General features: G+C 36.6%; 2 protein-coding genes across 2 annotated transcripts; one reads left to right on the top strand and one right to left on the bottom strand.

Moving 5' to 3' along the window:
• The first annotated feature begins 7,048 nt into the window (after positions 1–7,048).
• On the top strand, positions 7,049–7,995 carry LOC147483518 (PRA1 family protein B4-like). Its single transcript, XM_086578337.1, has one exon. The coding sequence runs from the start codon at positions 7,105–7,107 to the stop codon at positions 7,795–7,797; it is 693 nt and encodes a 230-aa protein (XP_086434463.1). The 5' UTR covers positions 7,049–7,104; the 3' UTR covers positions 7,798–7,995.
• Positions 7,996–11,748: 3,753 nt separating this feature from the next.
• LOC147483517 (sorting nexin 2B-like) lies at positions 11,749–19,321 on the bottom strand. The gene is made up of 5 exons (XM_086575894.1): positions 17,694–19,321; positions 16,289–16,498; positions 15,736–15,996; positions 12,834–12,920; positions 11,749–12,067 (listed from the first exon to the last, which is right to left on the bottom strand). The coding sequence occupies exons 1-5, from the start codon at positions 18,771–18,773 to the stop codon at positions 11,987–11,989; spliced, it is 1,719 nt and encodes a 572-aa protein (XP_086432020.1). The 5' UTR covers positions 18,774–19,321; the 3' UTR covers positions 11,749–11,986.
• Positions 19,322–21,246: the final 1,925 nt, after the last annotated feature.

Below are 21,246 nucleotides of genomic sequence, written 5' to 3'. Positions count from 1 at the left end.
CTATGACTGCAAACCCACACTGGGAGGAAATTGTTGATGCATTGTCTACGCACCAAACCGCAACTCATCGACTTGAGGTGGTGGCATGTGCCTTTGAACTAATGTGAAGGGCTTTGATGAAGGAAATTTTTAAAAAAAAAAAAAGGTGTGCTTGGTAATGCAATTGCACATGTCTACACCATTGAGTTTCAGATACGCGGGTTGCCACATATGCATACACTTATATATCTTTAACATTCCGACAAGATCCACGTACCTGCTCAGGTTGATCGCATTGTATGTGCAGAGTTTCCTGATCCAGAAGCCGAACCTAATTTGTTTCGGACTGTCCTCACATGTATGGTTCATGGTCTATGTGGACTAAAAAATCATAACTCTCTATGCATGGTAAATGGTCAATGCAAGCATCACTACCCCCGGACTTTTACAGATGTTACCACCATGGATAAAGATGGATATCCTATCTACCGTCATCGTGACAATGGTAGATCATATATTGTGAGAGGGCATGCAGTTGATAATAGGGATGTTGTTCCTTATAATCTTTATCTTTCTAAAATGTTCAACTGCCACATTAATGTCAAAGTTTGTGTTGGGATCCGTTGTGTTAAATACATTCACAAGTATATATTTAAAGGGCATGACAGGATAATGGTGTACAGTGACTTGGATGAGATCCAACAATACTTGGATGCGAGATACATTGGACCCCTTGAAGTTGTTTGGATGTTGTTAAGTTTCCATTTGCACAAGGAGATTCCCACAGTTATGCGCTTAGCACTTCATCTCCCCGGAATGCACATCGTCGTTTATAAAGCAGATGAACCAATGGATGATATACTATCAAGAGCTGAGCGTCAGAAGTCAACTTTGACTGCCTTCTTTGAGTGTTGTCCATCAGATTCAAGAGCAAGCAACCTCACTTATCAAGAGTTCCCAAAATACTACGTCTGGAACAAACAATCACGGACTTGGACATACAGGAGACAAGAAGGAAGATTTGCTATTGGTAGAATGTATTTTGCCAGTCCTAACTCCAGTGAGTGATTTTACTTGCGCTTAGTCGCTTACTTCTCACGGTTGTAAAAGGACCCCAATCATTTGATGATCTAAAGAGGATTGGAAATGGTCCTCCACTTCCAACTTTCAAAGATGCATATGTTGCACGCAGACTTCTGGAGGATGGCAGTGAATGGGTGCAATGTCTACAGGAGGCTGCAATCATGCAAACTGGATATCATCTTCTCCGACTATTTTGTGTTATTCTCGCAGAGTGCAATCCTTTGCAACCCCATACACTGTGGCATGATTTCTGGGAAAATATATGTGATAACCTTCCACACGAGCTTCGCACATTGTTCAACAATCAAGAACCTACCCCTGCTAAAGTGCAAGATTATGGTTTATTTCTCTTAAATGAGATTCTAATAGAGTCAGGTAAATCACTAGCTAATTTCCCTCCGATGTCGATACCTCTGTTAACTACCAGATGGAACTTAGTTGTTGCAAACCGTCTCATATATGACCAACGGTAATTTAAGTTTGACCCTCAAAATGAAAAAGCACATAGCAACAGGGTACTCCTTAATGCAGAGCAAGACTTCTCGTATAAAGCAGTGATAGATTCGGTTTCCCAAGATGAAGGGAAGCTATTTTTTTTTTATTGGAGCGGCGAACAGGCAAAATTTTTGTTTACAACACAATCATTGCTACTTGTCGTGCTGAGGGGCATATTGTTATTATGGTAGCTTCATTTGGAATAGCTTCATTACTGTTGGCAGGCGGTCGTACGGCTCACTCAATTTTTCGCATCCCAATAGATATTCTTGATACCTCTGTTTGTGGGTTCAGTAAGAATTCAATACATGTCGAATTATTCAGGGAAGCTAAACTTATTATTTGGGATGAAGTCCCAATGCAAAACAAGTTGTGTGTGGAGGCAGTTGATCGGACACTCCGGGATACTTGCGACAATAATAAACCTTTCAATGGAATAACAGTGGTGCTTGGTGATGGTTTCCGTCAATGCCTTCCAGTTATACCCAAAGGGGTTCGGGAAGATTGTGTGTGCTTCCTTACGGTCTTTCTTCCTCTGGAATCACATTCATGTTCTAACTCTTGCCCAAAACATGCGATTGGAAAATGGAAACTCTGCAAATATTGCGTTTGCAAATTTCTTAATGGAGGTGCCAAAATTTGCATTTTCCCTTCTACTGTTTTCCTTCATTCTAATATTCATTGCATCCTTCTTTGTACTATTTTTATTCGTACTAATATCATTACTATTTTCTCCTTGCCATGCTTAGATAGGAACTGACCCAAGCGAGACGGTTGAACTACCATCCACAATTCAATGATGTGCAAATCTTCAAGATCTTATTTCTACTACATATCCTCAGCTTGATAAAGCTTCCACTGTTACACCCGAATATTTAATTGAGCGCACAATTTTATCAGCACGCAATGATGATGTCAACGACATTAATGCAGAGCTTTAAATATGTTCCCAGGGGAAAGTCCTCTCTTTCTAGCTGCAGACAAGATGGCAAACGAGGATGCAACCAATCCAGCCAATTTTAATCAATACCCATATGAGTACCTAAACTCACTTGATCAAGCCGGTCTGCCACCGTTTCGTCTCAACCTTAAAGTTGGATGTCCTATAATATTGTTGCGAAATATTGCTCCCAAAGATGGATTATGCAATGGAACCCACTTGATGGTGGTCCAATGTCAGCACACATTCTTTTTGCAAGAATTATAATTGGTGAAAAGGCAGGTAATCATGCATTTATTCTAAGGATATCTTTGTCACCGTCGTCTTCTAATTTTCCTTTCCATATGACAAGAAGACAAGGACTTAGTCGCTAACATGGACTATTGGTATTTCTGACCCATCATTAGTATATGCTCGTCTTCCAATACTAGACCGGGAATGTTCAATGCCATAAATTGTGCTTGTATTGCTTGTAATACCACATCCCAACTATCTGTAATTAAGTGTCAAGCTCTACGCAATATGTGTGTTAGTTTTGGAACTGGACAATCATCAGCAAGTTCAAGATTGACAAAATGACATCCATATACGAAAGCGGTACCCAACTCTTTCTTCACTCTCTCTAGATTTGTTTGGCTTCTCAAACAAATACGATAAGATAGCAGTGCGTATGTCCTAAATGTATGAGGAAAACATTAAATCTCAAAGCAAATAGGTATCTAACATGAAACCGATTGAACATCATCCACACTATTCGAGTTTCCAGGGTTCTCGGAACCCAACAAAAGATCTTATATGAAGAACAATTGTTTAATGATATATTATACTCCAAAGGACCCCAATTGTTTAGTAATATAGTAGTAGGTTTACCTTTTTAATTGGTTGTCTTGGTTGTCGATGATTTCTTGGCACCTTCATTGTCTGACTACATACTCACATTGTCTACTTCTTCACTTTCCACATTTTCTTTCATTTGTTCATATTCCATTCCTCTCTCCTCTTTATTATCTCTCATTTTGTCTCTCATTATCTCTTATCTCAATTTTCTAATTTGTTATTGCACATCTTCTCTCATTTGTTGTTGTACCTCAAACATTTGTTCCTCAAATGGTTCATTTTCATGTTCTAAAAAATTTGGGTCTTCCATTTTAGTGTTTTGAATAAATTTGATTGAGTTGTTTAAGACTTAGGGTGTAGGAATTTTAAATGTAGTGGGAGAAAAAGAAAGGCTAAAAGAGGTTGCAACATGTTAACTTAATGTAGTTAAAGAGGTGCCCAACACAAAAACATGTTTTTTTTATGTCAATGACAAACTTGGAATAAATCTTTATTTTTTTGGGTCGGCCAACACAAAATGAAAAATGCCTGAGTAGCGAGTATTGAGGAAAAAGAAAAAAAAATACCGTCAAAACTTGTTCAGATCCTGTTTAATCCCCCAATTAAACAAACAAGAAATTGGTCCCAAGGCCCAATTTCAATTCAAAACAACTCTAGAGGACAGAGTTTTTTTATAATCACTCACAAGGAAAATTTCAGGTGAAAATAACCCAAAAAACCAATTTTCGAGTGAAAATAACCCTCAAGGACAAATGGCCCAAATTTGAAATAAATATTTTCTGATTTTACCCTTTTGTCATTTTGCTGTGAACAATGAGTGTTCTACCTTATGTTGATGTATGAACAATGATTGTTCATACCCAAATAGGTGAACATACCTTATACAATATATTGATGTATGAATAATGATTATTCATAACTTATGTTGAGGTATAACCAATGATTGTTCATACTCCAATAGGTGTTCTTACTAATCATGCATTATGTTAAGGTATGAACATTGATTGTTCATACCCCAAATAGGTATCAACAATAAGAACAATTATCGTTCATACCCGAAATAGGTATGAACAATGATTATTCATACTCCAATAAGTGTTCTTATTGATCATACATTATGTTTACCTATGAACATTGATTGTTCATACCTATTTGATTGTTCATACTCCATTAAGTGTTCTTATTGATCATACATTATGTTGAGGTATGAACATTGATTATTCATACTCCAATAAGTATTCGATCATACATTATGTTTAGGTATGAACATTGATTGTTTATACCCCAAATAGGTATGAACAATTATTATTCATAACTCATGTACATTATGTCGAGGTATGAACATTGATTGTTCATACCCCAAATAGGTATGAACAATGATTGTTCATAACTCATGTACATTATGTCGAGGTATGAACATTGACTGTTCATACCCCAAATAGGTATGAACAATGATTGTTCATAACTCATGTACATTATGTCGAGATATGAACATTGATTGTTCATACCCCAAATAGGTATGAACAATGATTGTTCATACTCCAATAAATGTTCTTATTGATTATACATTATGTTTAGGTATGAGCATTGATTGTTCATATCCCAAATAGGTATGAACATTGATTGTTCATAACTCATGTACATTATGTCGAGGTATGAACATTGATGGTTCATACCCCAAATAGATATGAACAATAATTATTCATATTTCAATAAGTGTTCTTATTGATCATACATTATATTGAGGTATGTTCATACCCCAAATAGATATGAACAATGATTGTTCATAGCTCATACCTCGACATAATGAGTTATGAACACTCATTGTTCATATAAACAATCGTTGTTTATTGTTCATACCTCAACAAAATGTATGATCAAATAAAAACACTTATTGGAGTATGAACAATCATTGTTTATACTTCAACATGAGCTATGAACAATCATTGTTCATACTATATGCACTGGGTCGTTTTGGTTGGGCCGGGCCGTTTATTATTTCGTACCAGGGGTATACTTGACATTTCATCTACCCAAGCCGTCATACCAGGGGTATACTTGACATTTCATCTGCCCGAGTCGTTTTTAATTTTGGGTCAAGAGTATACTTGAACTTTTATCTACCCGATCCTTGTGAGTGATTAAAAAAAATGTCCTCACGAATTACTTTCTTCCCCAATTTGTCCTGGAGAGTTTCTGCCCTATTAAACAAAAAGCTGGCAACGACTGTTCCTTTGAAAAGATAATTGTTACTTAACAACATAAATTGATAATATTCCATTATACTGACCTTTAGTGGAAGCACATGACCGTGCTCCATAACATAATATCTCCATCCACATATCACACAGCAAGGATAGATCCATCAGGGTGTTGGAAAAAGAAAAAGAAAAATCAGTTTTCTAGCTTTAACCTCCCCCCCCCCCCCCCCAGAACTTAGGCCAATTAGTTTTACCACCCCGCCCCCCAGTTCTTTCATCTAGAGGTTTACCCCCCCCCCCCCCCCCCCAAGATCACACCACATTAAAGTCAATTGTTAATTTTTTGGTCAATGCATGTAAAAAGGCTTCATTACCTTTTGCCCTTTTAATAGTTTTTAGCTTTACCCCCGGAACTTAGGCCAATTAGCTTTATCCCCAAGTTCTTTCATCTGTGTTTACTTTAATTAGCTTTTATAGTTCTTTCATCTAGAGGTTTACCCCTCGAAAGACCATTAACACGTCCAAGTCAACCGAGTTTGATCGTGATGTTTTTGTCAAGACAAATGAAAAGACTCTAATGCCCTTTTCTAAGTATAATTACATAAATTTGATGACTTTGGCAAATACAAAATTGGAATTCAAATCATCTAGGACACATGTCATGATCTTGTGAACTCTATTCAACGGCTACCACCAATCCTTATCAAATGACATCCACACCCTTAACATTATGAAATTACATAATTAACCTCAAGGTTGTTAAAAGCTACATGTATGCTAGGAGAAAACCAACCGTGAAAGGACAATGAAGTCTTTTTATGTGGTAGTGGTGTATGGCTTGGAGAAGATAATGCTACAGTGATAGTAGTAATGGTGTATGGCCGCCGGATAGAGTTCATAAGATCATGACATGTGTCCTAGATGATTTGAATTCTAATTTTGTCTTCGCCAAAGTCACAGGGTATTTATGTAATTATACCTAGAAAAGGGCATTAGAGTATTTTCATTTGTCTTGATCAAAAATTACGGTCAAACTCAGTTGACTTGGATGTGTTGTGGTCTCTTCTCGGGGTAAACTTCAGATGAAAGAAACTAAAGCTAATCGCATAAGTTATGGATGGATAAAGCTAATTGGCCTAAGTTTTTGGGGATAAAACTAGAAAATTATTAAAAGGGCAAATGGCAATGAAGTCTTTTTATATGAATTGACCAAAAAAATAACGTTTGACTTGGATGTGGTGTGATCTTGGGGGGTAAAACCTAATTGGCCAAGGGGGGGGGATGGATATGGGTATCAACCGATAGATGTATCTTCCGATATTTTGATTATATTGCGTATTGGTCAATTATTATTTCGACACAAATTAATCTCGATCAACTCGTGTCGGTGTTACGGTGTATTAATCAAGTTGAATATAAAATGACCAAATCATGTACCCTGGACCAGAGTCTCTTCTCAAGTCCCACTCAAAACAACAAACTGACGTCATCAACCAATAAAACACCCCACTAATCCCAAAATCCTCAGATCGGAAATCAGAAATTCAAGACTCAACCTCTTTTTTTCCAATGGCGTCGGCACCACCACTCCCAATCTCAAACCCACAATCCAATTCCAATTCCAATCCCAATCCAACCCAAACCACGACATCACTAACCAACCCAGCATTCAAAGCCTTTTTAACCCGACTCACTGACTCAACCCGTTTAGCCTTCTCTCACCGTCGCCCATGGTACGAATTAATAGACCGCTCCGCATTCACCCGACCCGAATCCATATCCGAATCCATAAACCGTATCCGTAAAAACTACTCTTACTTCAAAATCAACTACATCACTCTCCTCGCTTCTGTTCTTGCACTCTCACTTTTGTCCCACCCATTTTCATTAATCACACTTGTGTTACTTTTATCCGCTTGGTTATTTCTCTACTTTTTCCGTCCCTCTGATTCTCCTTTAGTTGTTTTCAACCGTCAGTTTTCGGATAGGGAGATTTTAGGGATTCTACTTGTTTCTAGTGTTGTGGTTATGTTTTTGACTAGTGTTGGGTCTGTTTTGATATGGGGGATTGTTATTGGTGTGGGGATTATTTGTGGACATGGGGCTTTTAGAGTGCCTGAAGATTTGTTTCTTGATGAGCAAGAAACTGTGGGCCTTGTTGGTAGTGGTGGATCTTCTGGGTTTTTGTCGTTTTTAGGTGGGGCTGCTTCTTCTGCTGCTGCTGCTGCCGCTGCGGGCCCGGGGGTTGCGTCGAGGGTTTGATTATGTTCTTGGTCTGGTGGACTGATAAAAATTGTAAGTTCTCCATTTGTTTGTTTACGCCGGTTTACCCCTAATGCTGTAGGGTTTATAATTTGTTATAATTTTATTTGAATGAGAGGATTGAAGTTTTATATCCTTGTTTGGGAATTTAGAGATTTATGTCAAATGAAAATTGAGATATTCAGTTTGGTACTTAAATCGAATGTGTGTTTAACTTCTTACTAGATGTTTTATTGCTAGTTATCGAATGAAACATTTTTTTTAGCTAGGAATTGACCTTGTAGAAAGCTAGTTAGTGATACCGTTGCTTTAGAAATTCTATATTTAGGAATCACTTAGCTCTGGAATTGGATCAGAAGGCTTCTAGTTTGTAAATTGTAAGATTGCTAGCGTTTTAGTTGGTTTGTGTATTCTGTGCAAGAGAGAAACTTAGAGAGGTGTATGAGGTCAAGACAGTGTCCTAGAGTTGCCCTTGTTAAGTTCTGCTTACTATATTGCATAACCAAAATCGAGTGAGAATATTAGGAAATGATATTGATTAAGTAGTTGATAATTAGTGAAGAATTCAATGTCAACGAGAGAACTAAATAAATATTTAGATGAGTAGAATTTTTTGAGTGTTTTGTTTTACTGATAATGTACATAAAACGACATGTTCTTGAATTGGATCAGTAGGGTATTTAGTTTGCAAACTGAATTTAGTGTGGTTTGTCCGATTGGATATAAAGAAAGACATGTAAATGTAATGTGTGTCCTTGTGAAGGTGTAGATATGTGAATGAGGTCAAAATAGTGTCTTAGGGTTGCCATTGTTTAATCATGCTTACTGAGTTCAAGGGCTGCGTGACTGAAATTGTGTGCGAGAATGTGACAAAATGATATTCGTTTAAATATCTAATAATTAAATCTATGTCTAGATGATTAGAATTTTGTGGGAGTTTGTATTTTAGTGGTAGTACAACACAGAAATCTGTATGTCAAAGAAAAATCCATATTGTTAGCAAAATGAGGTTCTTACTGAGGATTGTTTACGTGTAGCTGACTGTAGTTAGTAGGGTTAGATAGAGATACCCCCCTCCCAGTTGCAAGATCCAACGACTACAAGATAAAGTTGTTTTTTCACGTGAAGAAGCATTACCGTTGGATCATGAAACTGGGAGGGGGAGTATCACTAATATTTTTGAAAAAGAGGGGGGGTCAGAATACACAATAAGTATAGATATGTGTTTTTTTAGGGAGAAACATGTCTAACAATGTTAGTTCTTCCTAGTGAGTTAAGCTTCCTGCACTGAGGGTGGAAGGCTGGAAGCAATAGAAGTTCGTGTTGGATTTGATTCCTTAAGAATTTTGGGTTGTCCAATAACTTGGATGAGATTGGATGCTTCTTCGTGTTCCTGTGATGGCTGGGTTATTACATAAGTTTGGATTCATTTTGTGGTTAAGATGTTATGTTTCAGTGCAATATTTGTTGGGTCATACATGGATTCATTTTTATTAAAGATGAAACGGTGCGAGAGAGAGAAGGGGTGTGTGTGTGTGTGTGTGTGTGTGTGTGTGTGGAGGAGGGGGGGTGTTGTTCCTTTCGTGTGGGTGGTAACTGTTGGGTTGTGACGAGATGAGTCTCATCTTGATATAGAAGGTTTGCCACATCACAAATTTAGATTGTATAGATGCTTCCCCCTTGAGTTGAAGGCATAGATGTTAAAACCGTAGAAGGTTCATTAAGTGTATCCTTGGGAAAAAAGTTGGGATTGCCAATGTTTGATTAATTGATTAATTAGATTGTGCACAACCGAAGGATGCTTATATGAATGATTGGCTATGATTAGTGCAAGGTGGTTGCTTGGGCATAACTAGCAGTATGTCATAGATAGTGTACAAAATGTTTACTTTATTGGTTCTCTGCATCAGAAGTGCGAAGGGTAAATAGGATTTTGATAGCATCTGAATAACAAGGAAAGCTGAATTGGAGTGACATTTCTTGTATAGTGGCATATTTAACATCCCGAATTTTACCAGAACAGTACTCAATTGTTGTTCCGATATGTGACATGTAGTAGCTATTGTGGTCTGCCAGTACTTTGCAGAGATACAGACACAAACCTGACAATCTGTAAGTCTAGCGTCTGTCCATTGCCGTCTGAGTAGTCTATCACCTGTTCCGTAAGTGGTAGACTGGTAGTAGAGGCACCACTGTTTGTTTGTGTTGTTTATTCAAATCTGAAATGTTTCCATCTGACTGCAGCCTGATTTACTGTAAGCTCTGGTGGAACTGATTTACTCTAATTGATTACAAACTGGAGCAATTTCTAAAGTGGCTCTTGGCACAATTAAGTCCAATCTCTTATTTTTGTTTTTTGTTTTTTGCCTGAACTCATTTGCATACATGTTACTAGTGACCTACAAATGAAATCCTGTTAAGGGACCTAATAGTTTCTCCCCTGGAGAGCATTTGAAGTCACAGTACCAGTTTAAAAGATGAGTATTTAGTTCATACTGTGACCAACTTAATCCACTTTTTCGGTTATACTTACTGAAAGAAAGAATGTGCCTTCACGAAAAAAGAACCCTATCAACTTCTTATCATAGTGACCGTATCACCATAGTCCCTTTTCGTTAAAGTTTGTAACTCGCCCAATGATATAAACTACACTGGATCTGCCAGTTTGCAACAACTACTCTTTTATACGTTTAGATAGATATGGTGACCCAGGTTGTGCTACACTGTTATCACATAGAAATAAACGTTGAAATTAATATTTTACTCTATGCAAAACTTTGGTGGATATTACGAAGTAATTTTCAGTCTGAGATTTCAAAACGGGGGCCTGGTAGTCTGGTACTGCCCTTAAGCCACCGCTTCTAGGTTAACTGTTTTCATCGTGAGCAGAAACAATATGTAACCAATCTTGATTGATTTTAATAAAATTCTTTATAAATAAATAAATAAAACTGTTTTCATCGTGAGATAAACTTGTAATGCGCATGCTGTGATCCTATCGCAATTTGGTCCCTAACTTTTCAAGGCCAAAATTCAACTATTGCAAGCCTCGTTTTCTCAACAGCCAACAAGAAACTAATTACACAATCTTTGTACCACAAAAAGCCGAGCATTTGAAACCAAAAAATAAGGTTCTTGTGTCGAACAACAGCACATGAAACCCCGAATGCAGTTTGTGAACGTCCATCCTTCATGTCATTTATACAAAATGGCTGCTAAAGCGAACCAAGCTTAACAAATAGAAAAGTGCTTATTGACTGCCTTTATGCTTACTTACGTATCCATCTGTTTCAAAGGAATGTAAGCTCCATTTCGCAGGGACTGCTTAAACTCTTAAAAAGGCTTTTCTCACTGATTTCACAGATTAAACATAATTGAACTTCCAATCTCCATGATTTACTTCAAACGTGTAAACTGCAGCCAAACAAAGGGATTTGGAGATGCATGGTTTGCTATACTTGACAGACACGCTACAATTTGAAGAAAAAGGTTCTTTTAAAATTTTACCAATGCCAAATGGGGCTGTAGTGTCACTAGTTTCCAACAGTTTTGCCAGTTCTAGAAACCAGGTCTGCATCGAAGCTAATTGGTCCATGGTTACTGGCAGCCCAAGAAATACATTTTTTTTCCGATGATACAGCCCAAGTAATACATCAAAACATCACCAACAACAGATTTAAGTCAGTTAACCACAGGAGTCCGGAGCAAATCACATTAATACTGCAAATTTAATATAGATGAAGGAAATGAATTATATATTTCATCTGATATTCAACCAAAAAGATGAATAAAATCCCCGATGCTAAATCCTTTGATGGATTATACACAGCTCCCAAGGAACTTTTGAACACCACAACCCACTCAACACATACTGTGTATAATCTGAAACATCATTAACAGCAATCTCTCCCAACAATACAGTAAGTGTAGTTGGAACATGCACGGATCTGATTTTCAGGATCTACTGATCTAGTATTAAATTAAACAACAATTAAACAAGTAATCCACTTCTTTCCACACTTCAACAACCTTGTGACAGATATAAAGACACAAGGCCTATGAAATATTCTACAAGTACCAACCGTTCTTTTTTTCTTTATTAGTTCGTGTTATTTCCTACTATTGTACACAAACTCAATATAAAAGAAGAAAACTGACTGTTGAAAAGTCAAATTTACAACCACACGCTTCAACTGCTCTCGTTCACGTATCCACTAGTCTCTTCGGCAACTTTCGCCCAAACGTTTGCAATCTTCTCTGCATATCCTACCTGCAAATAATGAAAGCCCTGCACCCTTCATAAACTTGAAAAAATCTAAGACAGAGAGAGAGCACAACGTGGGAATAAAATAGCTTCGTAATATTTTCGAATATTTTGTTTTCCTATTCTGTACTTCATGAATTTTTTACTAGGCCGACTTACTGAACCATTCGTCCACATGAAAAACTATGAATATTAAACACTGACAGCCCTAGTACAAACAGTTCAAATCATACAAATTGGTCTACAGATTGATAACCATGCTTTGTAGGCCATTTTAAATCGGTGTTAGTTCACCACAACCTTTGGCAATTGGTACGTAGCCTGAACTCCCAGATTGACATTAGCAAATCTAGCACCGACCCATCTAGCAACATGTTTTCCTTAAGACTCCTCATCTAATACGAGATTTAAGGGATACAAATTAATTCTAACACTTTACATCAGGACACTAATGTTTGCTTTATCACTGGCCCTTTGCTTTCTGGAGAGTAACTCTGTTTTTCTTCTATTTCTACCTGGCCCTCAAAATGTTCCTTTTTCAGTCTGCTAGTTCTATTGTTGAAGGCTGCTTTGCCAAACATGAGCATAATGTATAATTCTTATTATCAGTAAGACAAGTCACCTGAGAAGGATTAATAGCAATTGCTTGCAAAAGCCCCAATTCCACATATTCATTGAACAGTTAGATACCTTACAAGTAACAAATCCAAGAAAGTTTTTCTTTTACCCTATTTTCAAATTTTCAGATGGAGGAATTGGATCAAGCACATACCTGATTAACAACGAATCCCTTCAGCATGTTCAAGAAGTCCTCATGTCTTTCTCTATCTAACCTTTCAAGTTCGCACCTGTTGTTTTCCTGCATTTTCATTATCAACCAGCCAAATTCATTAGGTTTGGTAGGTGGTATTGATTTACTGAGTTTATGAGTTTCAAATGTAGAGTAGGAAAATATTCTACTACATGTTTATTAATTCATTGTAATGTCTAGAGTCAACTCCCATCCTCGGGAACATGCAACTACGTAATATGCAACAGCAATGAAAGTTCACTTTAGGTTCAGATCAACAAACAACAAGGATAATATTGACTAATTCAATTTAATGCATACTTAGGTCATGACACGTACGCTCTAACAAAGAGGCCAATGTAAATCTCAAATCAGGGATATTAATGGATTTAAACAAACTGGGTGGGAATCAGTCCCCCCCCAAACCATTTCCACAAAACTCTATTCATAACACAAGACATTATCAGTAGTCAGCCCAATCAACCGTAGGCACACATGTGACATTCAAACGGTATTGCTGATCCCCTTTCAAACTTTCCTACATTTTAAAACCTCCTCGTGATAGCGTCCAGCTATTAGTCGAGCAAACTTAACTTGGCTTTATGGATTGCGACATTTTTTTTTGAAGGTTTACATCATTAAGATACTTGACCTCGAATTCTTAACAGTCTTAAGCAAGTGGCCTTGCTGCCTACTATTGATTTGAAGAGCTCGATGAGTTAGTATACGCCAGACAGGGCTCATGATTTCTAGAATAAAGAAGTTCCTTGACGTTAGAAGGGTAATATAACAATTCCATACTTAAATATTTTTGGAATATCACTATTTGTTATCTACGTATCGGTTTTCATTGAATTTGGTGATGTGGAGACAAAATTTTGAAATCATGCAAATAATAACCGAATAACTCTACCAAATTTGAAAAACTAACAGTGGTTGACTGCCGCAGACGTGGGCACACCGTAGGCAGGCCGACAATTGTGGGGAGACGAGGTATTTCTAGTATATACACACAGCAAAAATTTATGTAAATACATATATTCATTCCGTCTAGAAACTCAATTTCCTTGAAGGCCTTGTGATGGTATCAAGGGAGGATACCAACTCTTTGGCAAGTAACTAACGCCTTATTCCACCCACATAGACCCAAGGTTTCTAACCTCATTATTGTCGCTTATTCGTTTTACTTCTGTCCTTTTCAGGGTACAAAAAAAGAAAAACAAAATGTTTAATACAGGTCATTGTCACCTAAGGAGGTTGGGGCTTTTGGGGTATTGAAAGCAACGATAACAGCATTGCTAAGCATGTTCTGTGCTACCAGAGAAGAAATAGCAAAAAACAGAGGAAGATAGACACTGCTTTTTATATATTGAAAAGAATATGTGACATCAAGTGACTGCAACCAAATTCGGGAATAACGCTTTAAGTGAGCAAATAGGTTTCATGTCAATGAACCTTAAGATTGTAAAATTTAAATTCTTAGATGTAAGATGAGCTCAATAGAAGCACAGCCAACAAAGCAGGTAAAACATGTGATCTAGCTCTACAAGGACTTACAGATTTATAATCACAAGTTAGGACAAAGTTCCTCATTTGGATCATCAAAGAAGGTGTTCCTGCATGAGACTTCTTGTCGACCAGAGTATAAGAGCTTTGCATCCCACACCCGCTGGATTATTTTTTTTTAAGCCTAACAGCCTAGCTAATTGCACTGCTCGCTTTCTTATAATGCCTCCGCCTACTTCCATAACTTGTTCACTAGACTATTAAATGTGCTACCTTATTTATCAATAAATGAGAGTTACTTCATTCATCAAAGCAATTCCTTGGAAACCACTCCATATCGTCATGGTAGAACTACAACTCCATCTTCTAAAGGGACTTTAATGGCCAATTGTAAGAGTGACATGGCAACATAAATTTTTGCCGCTTGTACTAATGTACGCTGTAAATAATGAATCGTCTCCTCTCCTTTGTACCCTCTCTCTTAATGTGCAGCACTGGTTCTTGTCTTCCTCCAGAACTGCTTAAGCTATGTTGGAATTGTTACAGACTCACCCCAACCTTGAAAGCCAATTGCCACTTCTCTTGAGGTAATGAAATTGGCAATTGCTTTTTCTTGTGATTATTACTCGGGTATTGGGATCTAACAATTGCAAACAAGGACTAATTCGACAAGGTAAACATAGGTTTTTTAAGATTTACATTTGCCATCAATAGTTACGTTTGCTGATCATAGTTTTACAAAGAGCATAAGGAGCTCAATCCAATCTTGGGTATCAGACGTGACATCATGCTTGAGGCGTAGGCTCAGACTAGCATTTTCCCTTGGCATTTTTCTCGTTTTATTTTCTTCTGCTCATTCCTTTTAGTATGTTATGGGGCCATATGGCAACCATTCTAAGTATAATTAATTATGTTTTTAAAATTAGTATTAACATAATTAATTTTGATATAAATCTTTATGAAATAAATGGTACCAAACAGCAACTACTACATGAGTTTTAAGTATTGATTAAGATAATATTGGAAAGAAAAACTGCCGAAACAAAAAAAGAAACAAAATAAGGTAATGCATGTCAAGAGAAAGCTCCACAATTTCCGTTTCTCATTCTTTAAGCTAGTTTCTTTCGTTTTTCTTGTGTTTCTGTTTTTGAGAATGAGATAATGATTTCTAAACATTGTTCCCAAACATGTATTCTTGTAATTAAAATCAATTATGAATATCATAATGAATTATTAATCATATAATGTTTGCCAAATGGCCTCTAAAGTTCTAAACTAGTCTCTGTTATTTTTATCTTTAATCTACCCAAGTCATTTCTTTAATCACTTAAAAACTAATATACTTATTTGGGGAAGAAACAACAAAACAAAATGTTACCTTGATCCGTTCATATTCTCTTACTGCACACATCTTGGCATCTTCAGTTACCCGTATGGTTTCCTTCAACTCCTCCATTTTTCGAATCCTGGACTTGTCACCACCAAATATTTTGGATGATGCAACTTCAAGTTTTTCTGCCCTTGACTGCAAAGATGACAAATCTGATAGAAGAGTCTGTACTGTCAATAAAGCACTTGAGCGATCTGAGAAAGCACTGTGAACAGCTAACATCATTCCAAGATATTCATGAAGAGTATCCTGTAATATACACCAAAGAATAACAGTATAAACATGATTGAAACTTGAGAATCATTAGAAATCATACTCATTTGAGTTCATCAATATGGTCTCACAGTACTGAGTGCACACTCCAACTCATTATGAGCTCAAGTGTCTCCTTAATTTAATAAGCCTATTTGGCAATTATGGAGGGTAAAATTAGATTTAGTTAGGAAAAATGATATTATTGATTAGAATGAAGTGTCATTAGTTCCTTTTCAATCAAGTATTGTAAAAATTGACAAGCATTTTTTTCGATTCCTTAACTTACCAAATGTTTGACTGTCTGAGCATTTGATTCCCGATAGAATCTGCTTGCCTTGACAGCGGCTGTGGCCACACGTTTCATATCAGCTGCTCGTATTCTCTGAGAGTTGTACATGGCCTCCTCTGTTTCAAATTTTGTCAACTTTATGAATGCCAACCCCAGCTCTCCCATTGTTTCTCCAATATCTTGCTGAGCTTTTACAAGCGATTCAGCCTGCATGATTGAAACAATAGAAATGGAATGTAACAAATGCTAAGGAGCAAATATAGTGGTGGTACTAATAGTGATGCCCAATCCATTTTGGCACCCAAGTCACATAAAGTTACGCTTACATTAATGCCAAATATAGGATGCGCAATATACTTATACCAAATAGGACACCAACTGTCAGCTAACTTTCAGGGCTCCACAATTTCATCAACATTTTATTTTTTTTTTGGCAAGCCTGTTTTAAATGAGATCAGTAACTCTTTTAGAGGGTTAAGGCAGACCCACACCGGTTACATTGAAGGACCCTAGCCGGAAGGCTTACATTGCCCAAAGGCTCATCAACCCCGAAGGGTCTCGCCGATGCGCCATTTTGAGTAGACCCAACCACCTCCACCTTGTCCATGAAGACTTGCTTTTGCTCCTCGATCCACCCATTGTAGCAGCACCTTGTCTCTAGCCCGAAGGCTCGCTTGGCCGAAAGGCCCATCACATAATTACACAAGAAATAAATCCCAACCAACACTTGGTGAGATTCGAACTTGCAACCTCTCCCATGAAGAGAGGGGTACACAACCAATTAAGGCTTGCCCACACATTTAAGACAATTTCATCAACATCATGACTCCAAAAAACGATTTGGTTATTTAATTTTCTTATGCCATGTTTCTAAAGTCCAGTCTGACCAAATACCCTCTCTTTTAGCACCGCATTTAGGTACAATAAGTGGAGTGGTCTATTGCTATGCTATAGTCTTATAGATCATTTTGGTTTCAAATTTCGTCAACTTTTTGAATGTCATCCATATCTCTCCATTGTTTCTCCAAGTGCTAGTACTACAACTGATGTGCCAATCCATCGTGGCACCAAAATCACATAAAGATATGCTTCCATTGGTGCCAAGCATAGGACTACCGCTAAATGGCACCAAATATAACACCAACCATCAATGCACATTCAGGTCAACAATTTCATCTATATCAGGATTCAATACGACCATTCAATTGCATTTCATTATTAAATCTGATTCTTATGCCAGGTTTCTAAAGCTCATCACGATTAAACATCATTTATTTCAGTACCAAATTTGGGTACAATATGTGAAGTGCTCTAATGCTATGTTACAGATCATTTCGATTTTCCAATTCTACAATGTTTAGCATGTATAACAAGGATAAATAGTAAACATTAAACAAACTACCTGTTGTGACGCATTGCTAAGTTGCTGCTCAAGATCCTGCAATTTCTCCTTCTTCTCTAAAAACTCCTTATCCTCCTCAACCAATGCCGGTCTCGAACCACCCCAATCATTCGCAACAGACTGTTTCAACTCCTTGAAAATCCTAAGCAAATCTCTCCCTCCTTTCGCCGGTTGCACAACCTCATTTATCGCAACCACATTACCACCTTCCCCAAACAACTGTTTCGGTAAATTCACCGCCCCATCAAGCATCCTACTCGCCACATCAGTACTACTAGCCAACGGCAACCTCCCCTCAACTTGCAAAAAAACCCTCAACTCATCACTCTTCTTAATCACAGGATGCCCAGCTAATCTCCTCAAGTATTTCTCCAATGCCACTCTTCTCTGCTCCACAAACTCCTGTTTCTGCATAACCTGACTCTCAACCACATTCTTATCCGGCCTAGGCGGTATAAAAAACCCCCTATAACTCTCCGATAACCTATCCGCTAACGTAACGACATCTCTAAACCTTCTCCTCACACTAAACTCACTTCCACCAAACTCCACTACATTCGTTTTGGTCGTAATCAAATACGTCACATAACTATTCCCACCTGGAACTAAAGAACTAGACATTTCTTGCTCCTTAAACGGATCAGACACATTAATCCTCAAATATTCAGTATTGGAAGATTCCGATCTCGATAAAGATCGAAACTTTCCGGAATCCTGATGGAATGAAGGGCTTTCTGGAAAAGGGGCATCTCCATTTTCATTATCAAATGGACTGAAAATGACGTCTGCATAACTTGGTGGTTCTAAATATGAGTTTTCAGGATGTGGGCTTGTTGGTGTTGTTCTTAATGGGTCATCTTTTGCTTCTACTATAACTATTGGTGATGGTGATGGTGATGGTGATGATAATGGATGGTGGTTTTGAGAATCGTTTAATGAAGTCATCACACTTTGGTAATGGGAATTGTTGTTGTTGTTGTTGTGATTGGGATTTGAGGTGTCGTCTAGAATTAAGCTTTCCATTTCTTCTCGAGATGCGTATAGATGAGCTTCTTCTTGGTTGTTCTCTGAGCCCATCATCTTTTCCTCGAGATTCGTGTTGGGTTTTGAAGAAAAGGGAAACACTTCCTCGTTTCTAACTTGGTGTGTTACGTGTTAACTGGTTTTGGCTAATTTACGCCGGGTGGCGAAGATGGGGGTGAAGGTTACGAAATGGAGCACCAACCGGAAATGGGTTTGGGTGGTTAGTTGGATTTTGATTCCGTGGGTCCGTTGAATTTTGGGATCTATTGGGCTTTTGTATGGATGAACGGAACTATGGAACTATGGAAGTATTGAACTATTTACTGAGTTTGAATGGAAGAGATTGTTGTGCATTTTTTTTTTTTTTTTTTGTTATGGATTGATGGAGTTGAGGATAAAGATTTTATAAAGATGGATTATGGGGTTTTCAGTGAAAGATTGGTCATGATAATGATGTTAATCCACGTTAAAGTGAATTATTCATATATTTGAGTGAGATTTTTTAAAAGAGCAATTCTACTATAATTCACTAATTTGACTCTCTAATTAATTCGATTCCTAACTAGTTAATGTTGATTTTGCAATGAAATATATGCACTTCACATATATCAAAGTCAACAAAACCTACAAAACGTTATATAATACAATGTTAGTTCAATGAATTTGCAATTTTACATCTAGTTTCCGATTTTCCGTTAATTATTATTTGAAGTTACTTCAATACATTTGCATCCAATTTTCAATTTTTCATTTGAATCCTCCGAATTTCCAATTAATTCTTCTTCTTTGATGTTAGTTCACTGCATTTCAAATGCATTTAGTTATTTGATTTCCCGTTAATTATTCGTTGAGTTTAGTTCAATGCATTTGAATCTAGTTTCTAATTTTTCATTAATTATTTCTCCTTAATATTAGGTCAATACATTTGCATCCAGTTTCGATTTCTTGTTAATTATTATGTGAGGTAAGTTTATGCGTTTGTATCATATTTCTAATTTTCCCAATATTTTTTTTTTATTATTAATTTTATGTTGGTTCCAATGCATTTGCATCCAATTTCCAATTTTTCATTTATTATTCTTTGAAGTTGGTTCAATGCAATTGCATATAGTTTTCGATTTTATGTTAATTATTTTTTGTGATAAGTTCAATGCATGTGTATCCAGTTTCCGATTTTCCATTAATTATTCTTCTTTGAGTTTAGTTCAATACAGTTGCATTGAGTTTTCGATTTTCCGTCAATTATTCTTTGAGTTTTATTCAATGCATTCGCATACAGTTTTCCGATTTCCCGTTAATTATTATTTGAGATTAGTTTAATATAGTTACATCTAGTTTTTTATTTCCCTAATTATATATATATTTTTTAGCTTAGTTCAAATGTAATTGCATCCAGGTTTTAATTTCCCATTAATTATTATTTGAGATTAGTTCAATACATTTGCATCCAGTTTCTGATTTATTGTTAATTATTCTTCTCTGATGTTAGTTGAATGATGTTAGTTGAATGCATTTGTATACAGTTTCTGATTTCATGTTAATTATTCATCTTTGAGGTTAGTTTAATCTATTTGCACCCAGTTTCTTATATCCCGTTAGTCATTAATTCTTTGAGGTTAGTTCCTGGTTTTCGATGTCTCGTTAATTATATATTATTTGATATTAGTACGATGCAGTTGCATCTCGTTTTTTATTTTCCATTGATTTTTCTTTGATATTAGTTTGATGTAGTTGCATATTGTTTCCGATTTTCCGTCAATTATTTTTTGAAGTTGGTTCAATCCAGTTATAATTTCCCGTTAATTACATATTATTTGAGGTTAGTTCGATACATCTGCATTAAGTTTCCAATTTCCGCGTTAATTATTTGTTGAGGTTAGTTTAATGCACTTGCATCCAGTTCTCGATTTCTCGTTAATTATTATTTGAGCTGAGGTTAATTCGATGCATTTGCATCCAGTTTTCGAGTTTCTGTTAAGTATTCATTAAGGTTAGTTCAATACATTTGAATTCAGTTTATGATTTTCCGCTAATTATTCTTTGAAGTTAGTCCATTGCATATGCATCAAGTTTTTTATTTTCCGTTAATTATTCTTTGAGGTTAATTCAATGTAGTTGCATACAATTTTCGATTTCCCGTTAATTATTATTTGAGGGTGTTTTTTTTTAATTATTATTATTATTATTTACTTCGACCATACGTTGCCTAATAATCCATAATATTCATTATACATGTAGTAGGCTTACTTGAGACCGAAATTCATCTTTAAGTTGGGATGTGCATTAGAATTACAATCAATAATATTAGTAGCAAGCTTACTTAACAAGTCTGAAAGTCCTCTCCAATTATAATTGATCATTCCCAAAGAGATAATCAACTAATCAACTAATAATAAACCGAAAAAACAGCCCAACCAATTAATAAAATTTACATGCAAAATAGTTTCAAGCGCATGATTTATACATTAACCAACAACACTCAATCACAATGTAAGTGGATTTGGTTAAAGGTGTGACCAAAAACCAAATA

This window comes from Coptis chinensis, chromosome 8 (genome assembly GCF_015680905.1).
Source record: "Coptis chinensis isolate HL-2020 chromosome 8, ASM1568090v1, whole genome shotgun sequence".
Classification (NCBI taxonomy): Eukaryota; Viridiplantae; Streptophyta; class Magnoliopsida; order Ranunculales; family Ranunculaceae; genus Coptis; species Coptis chinensis.
This window is presented reverse-complemented; position numbering and strand designations above follow the sequence as displayed.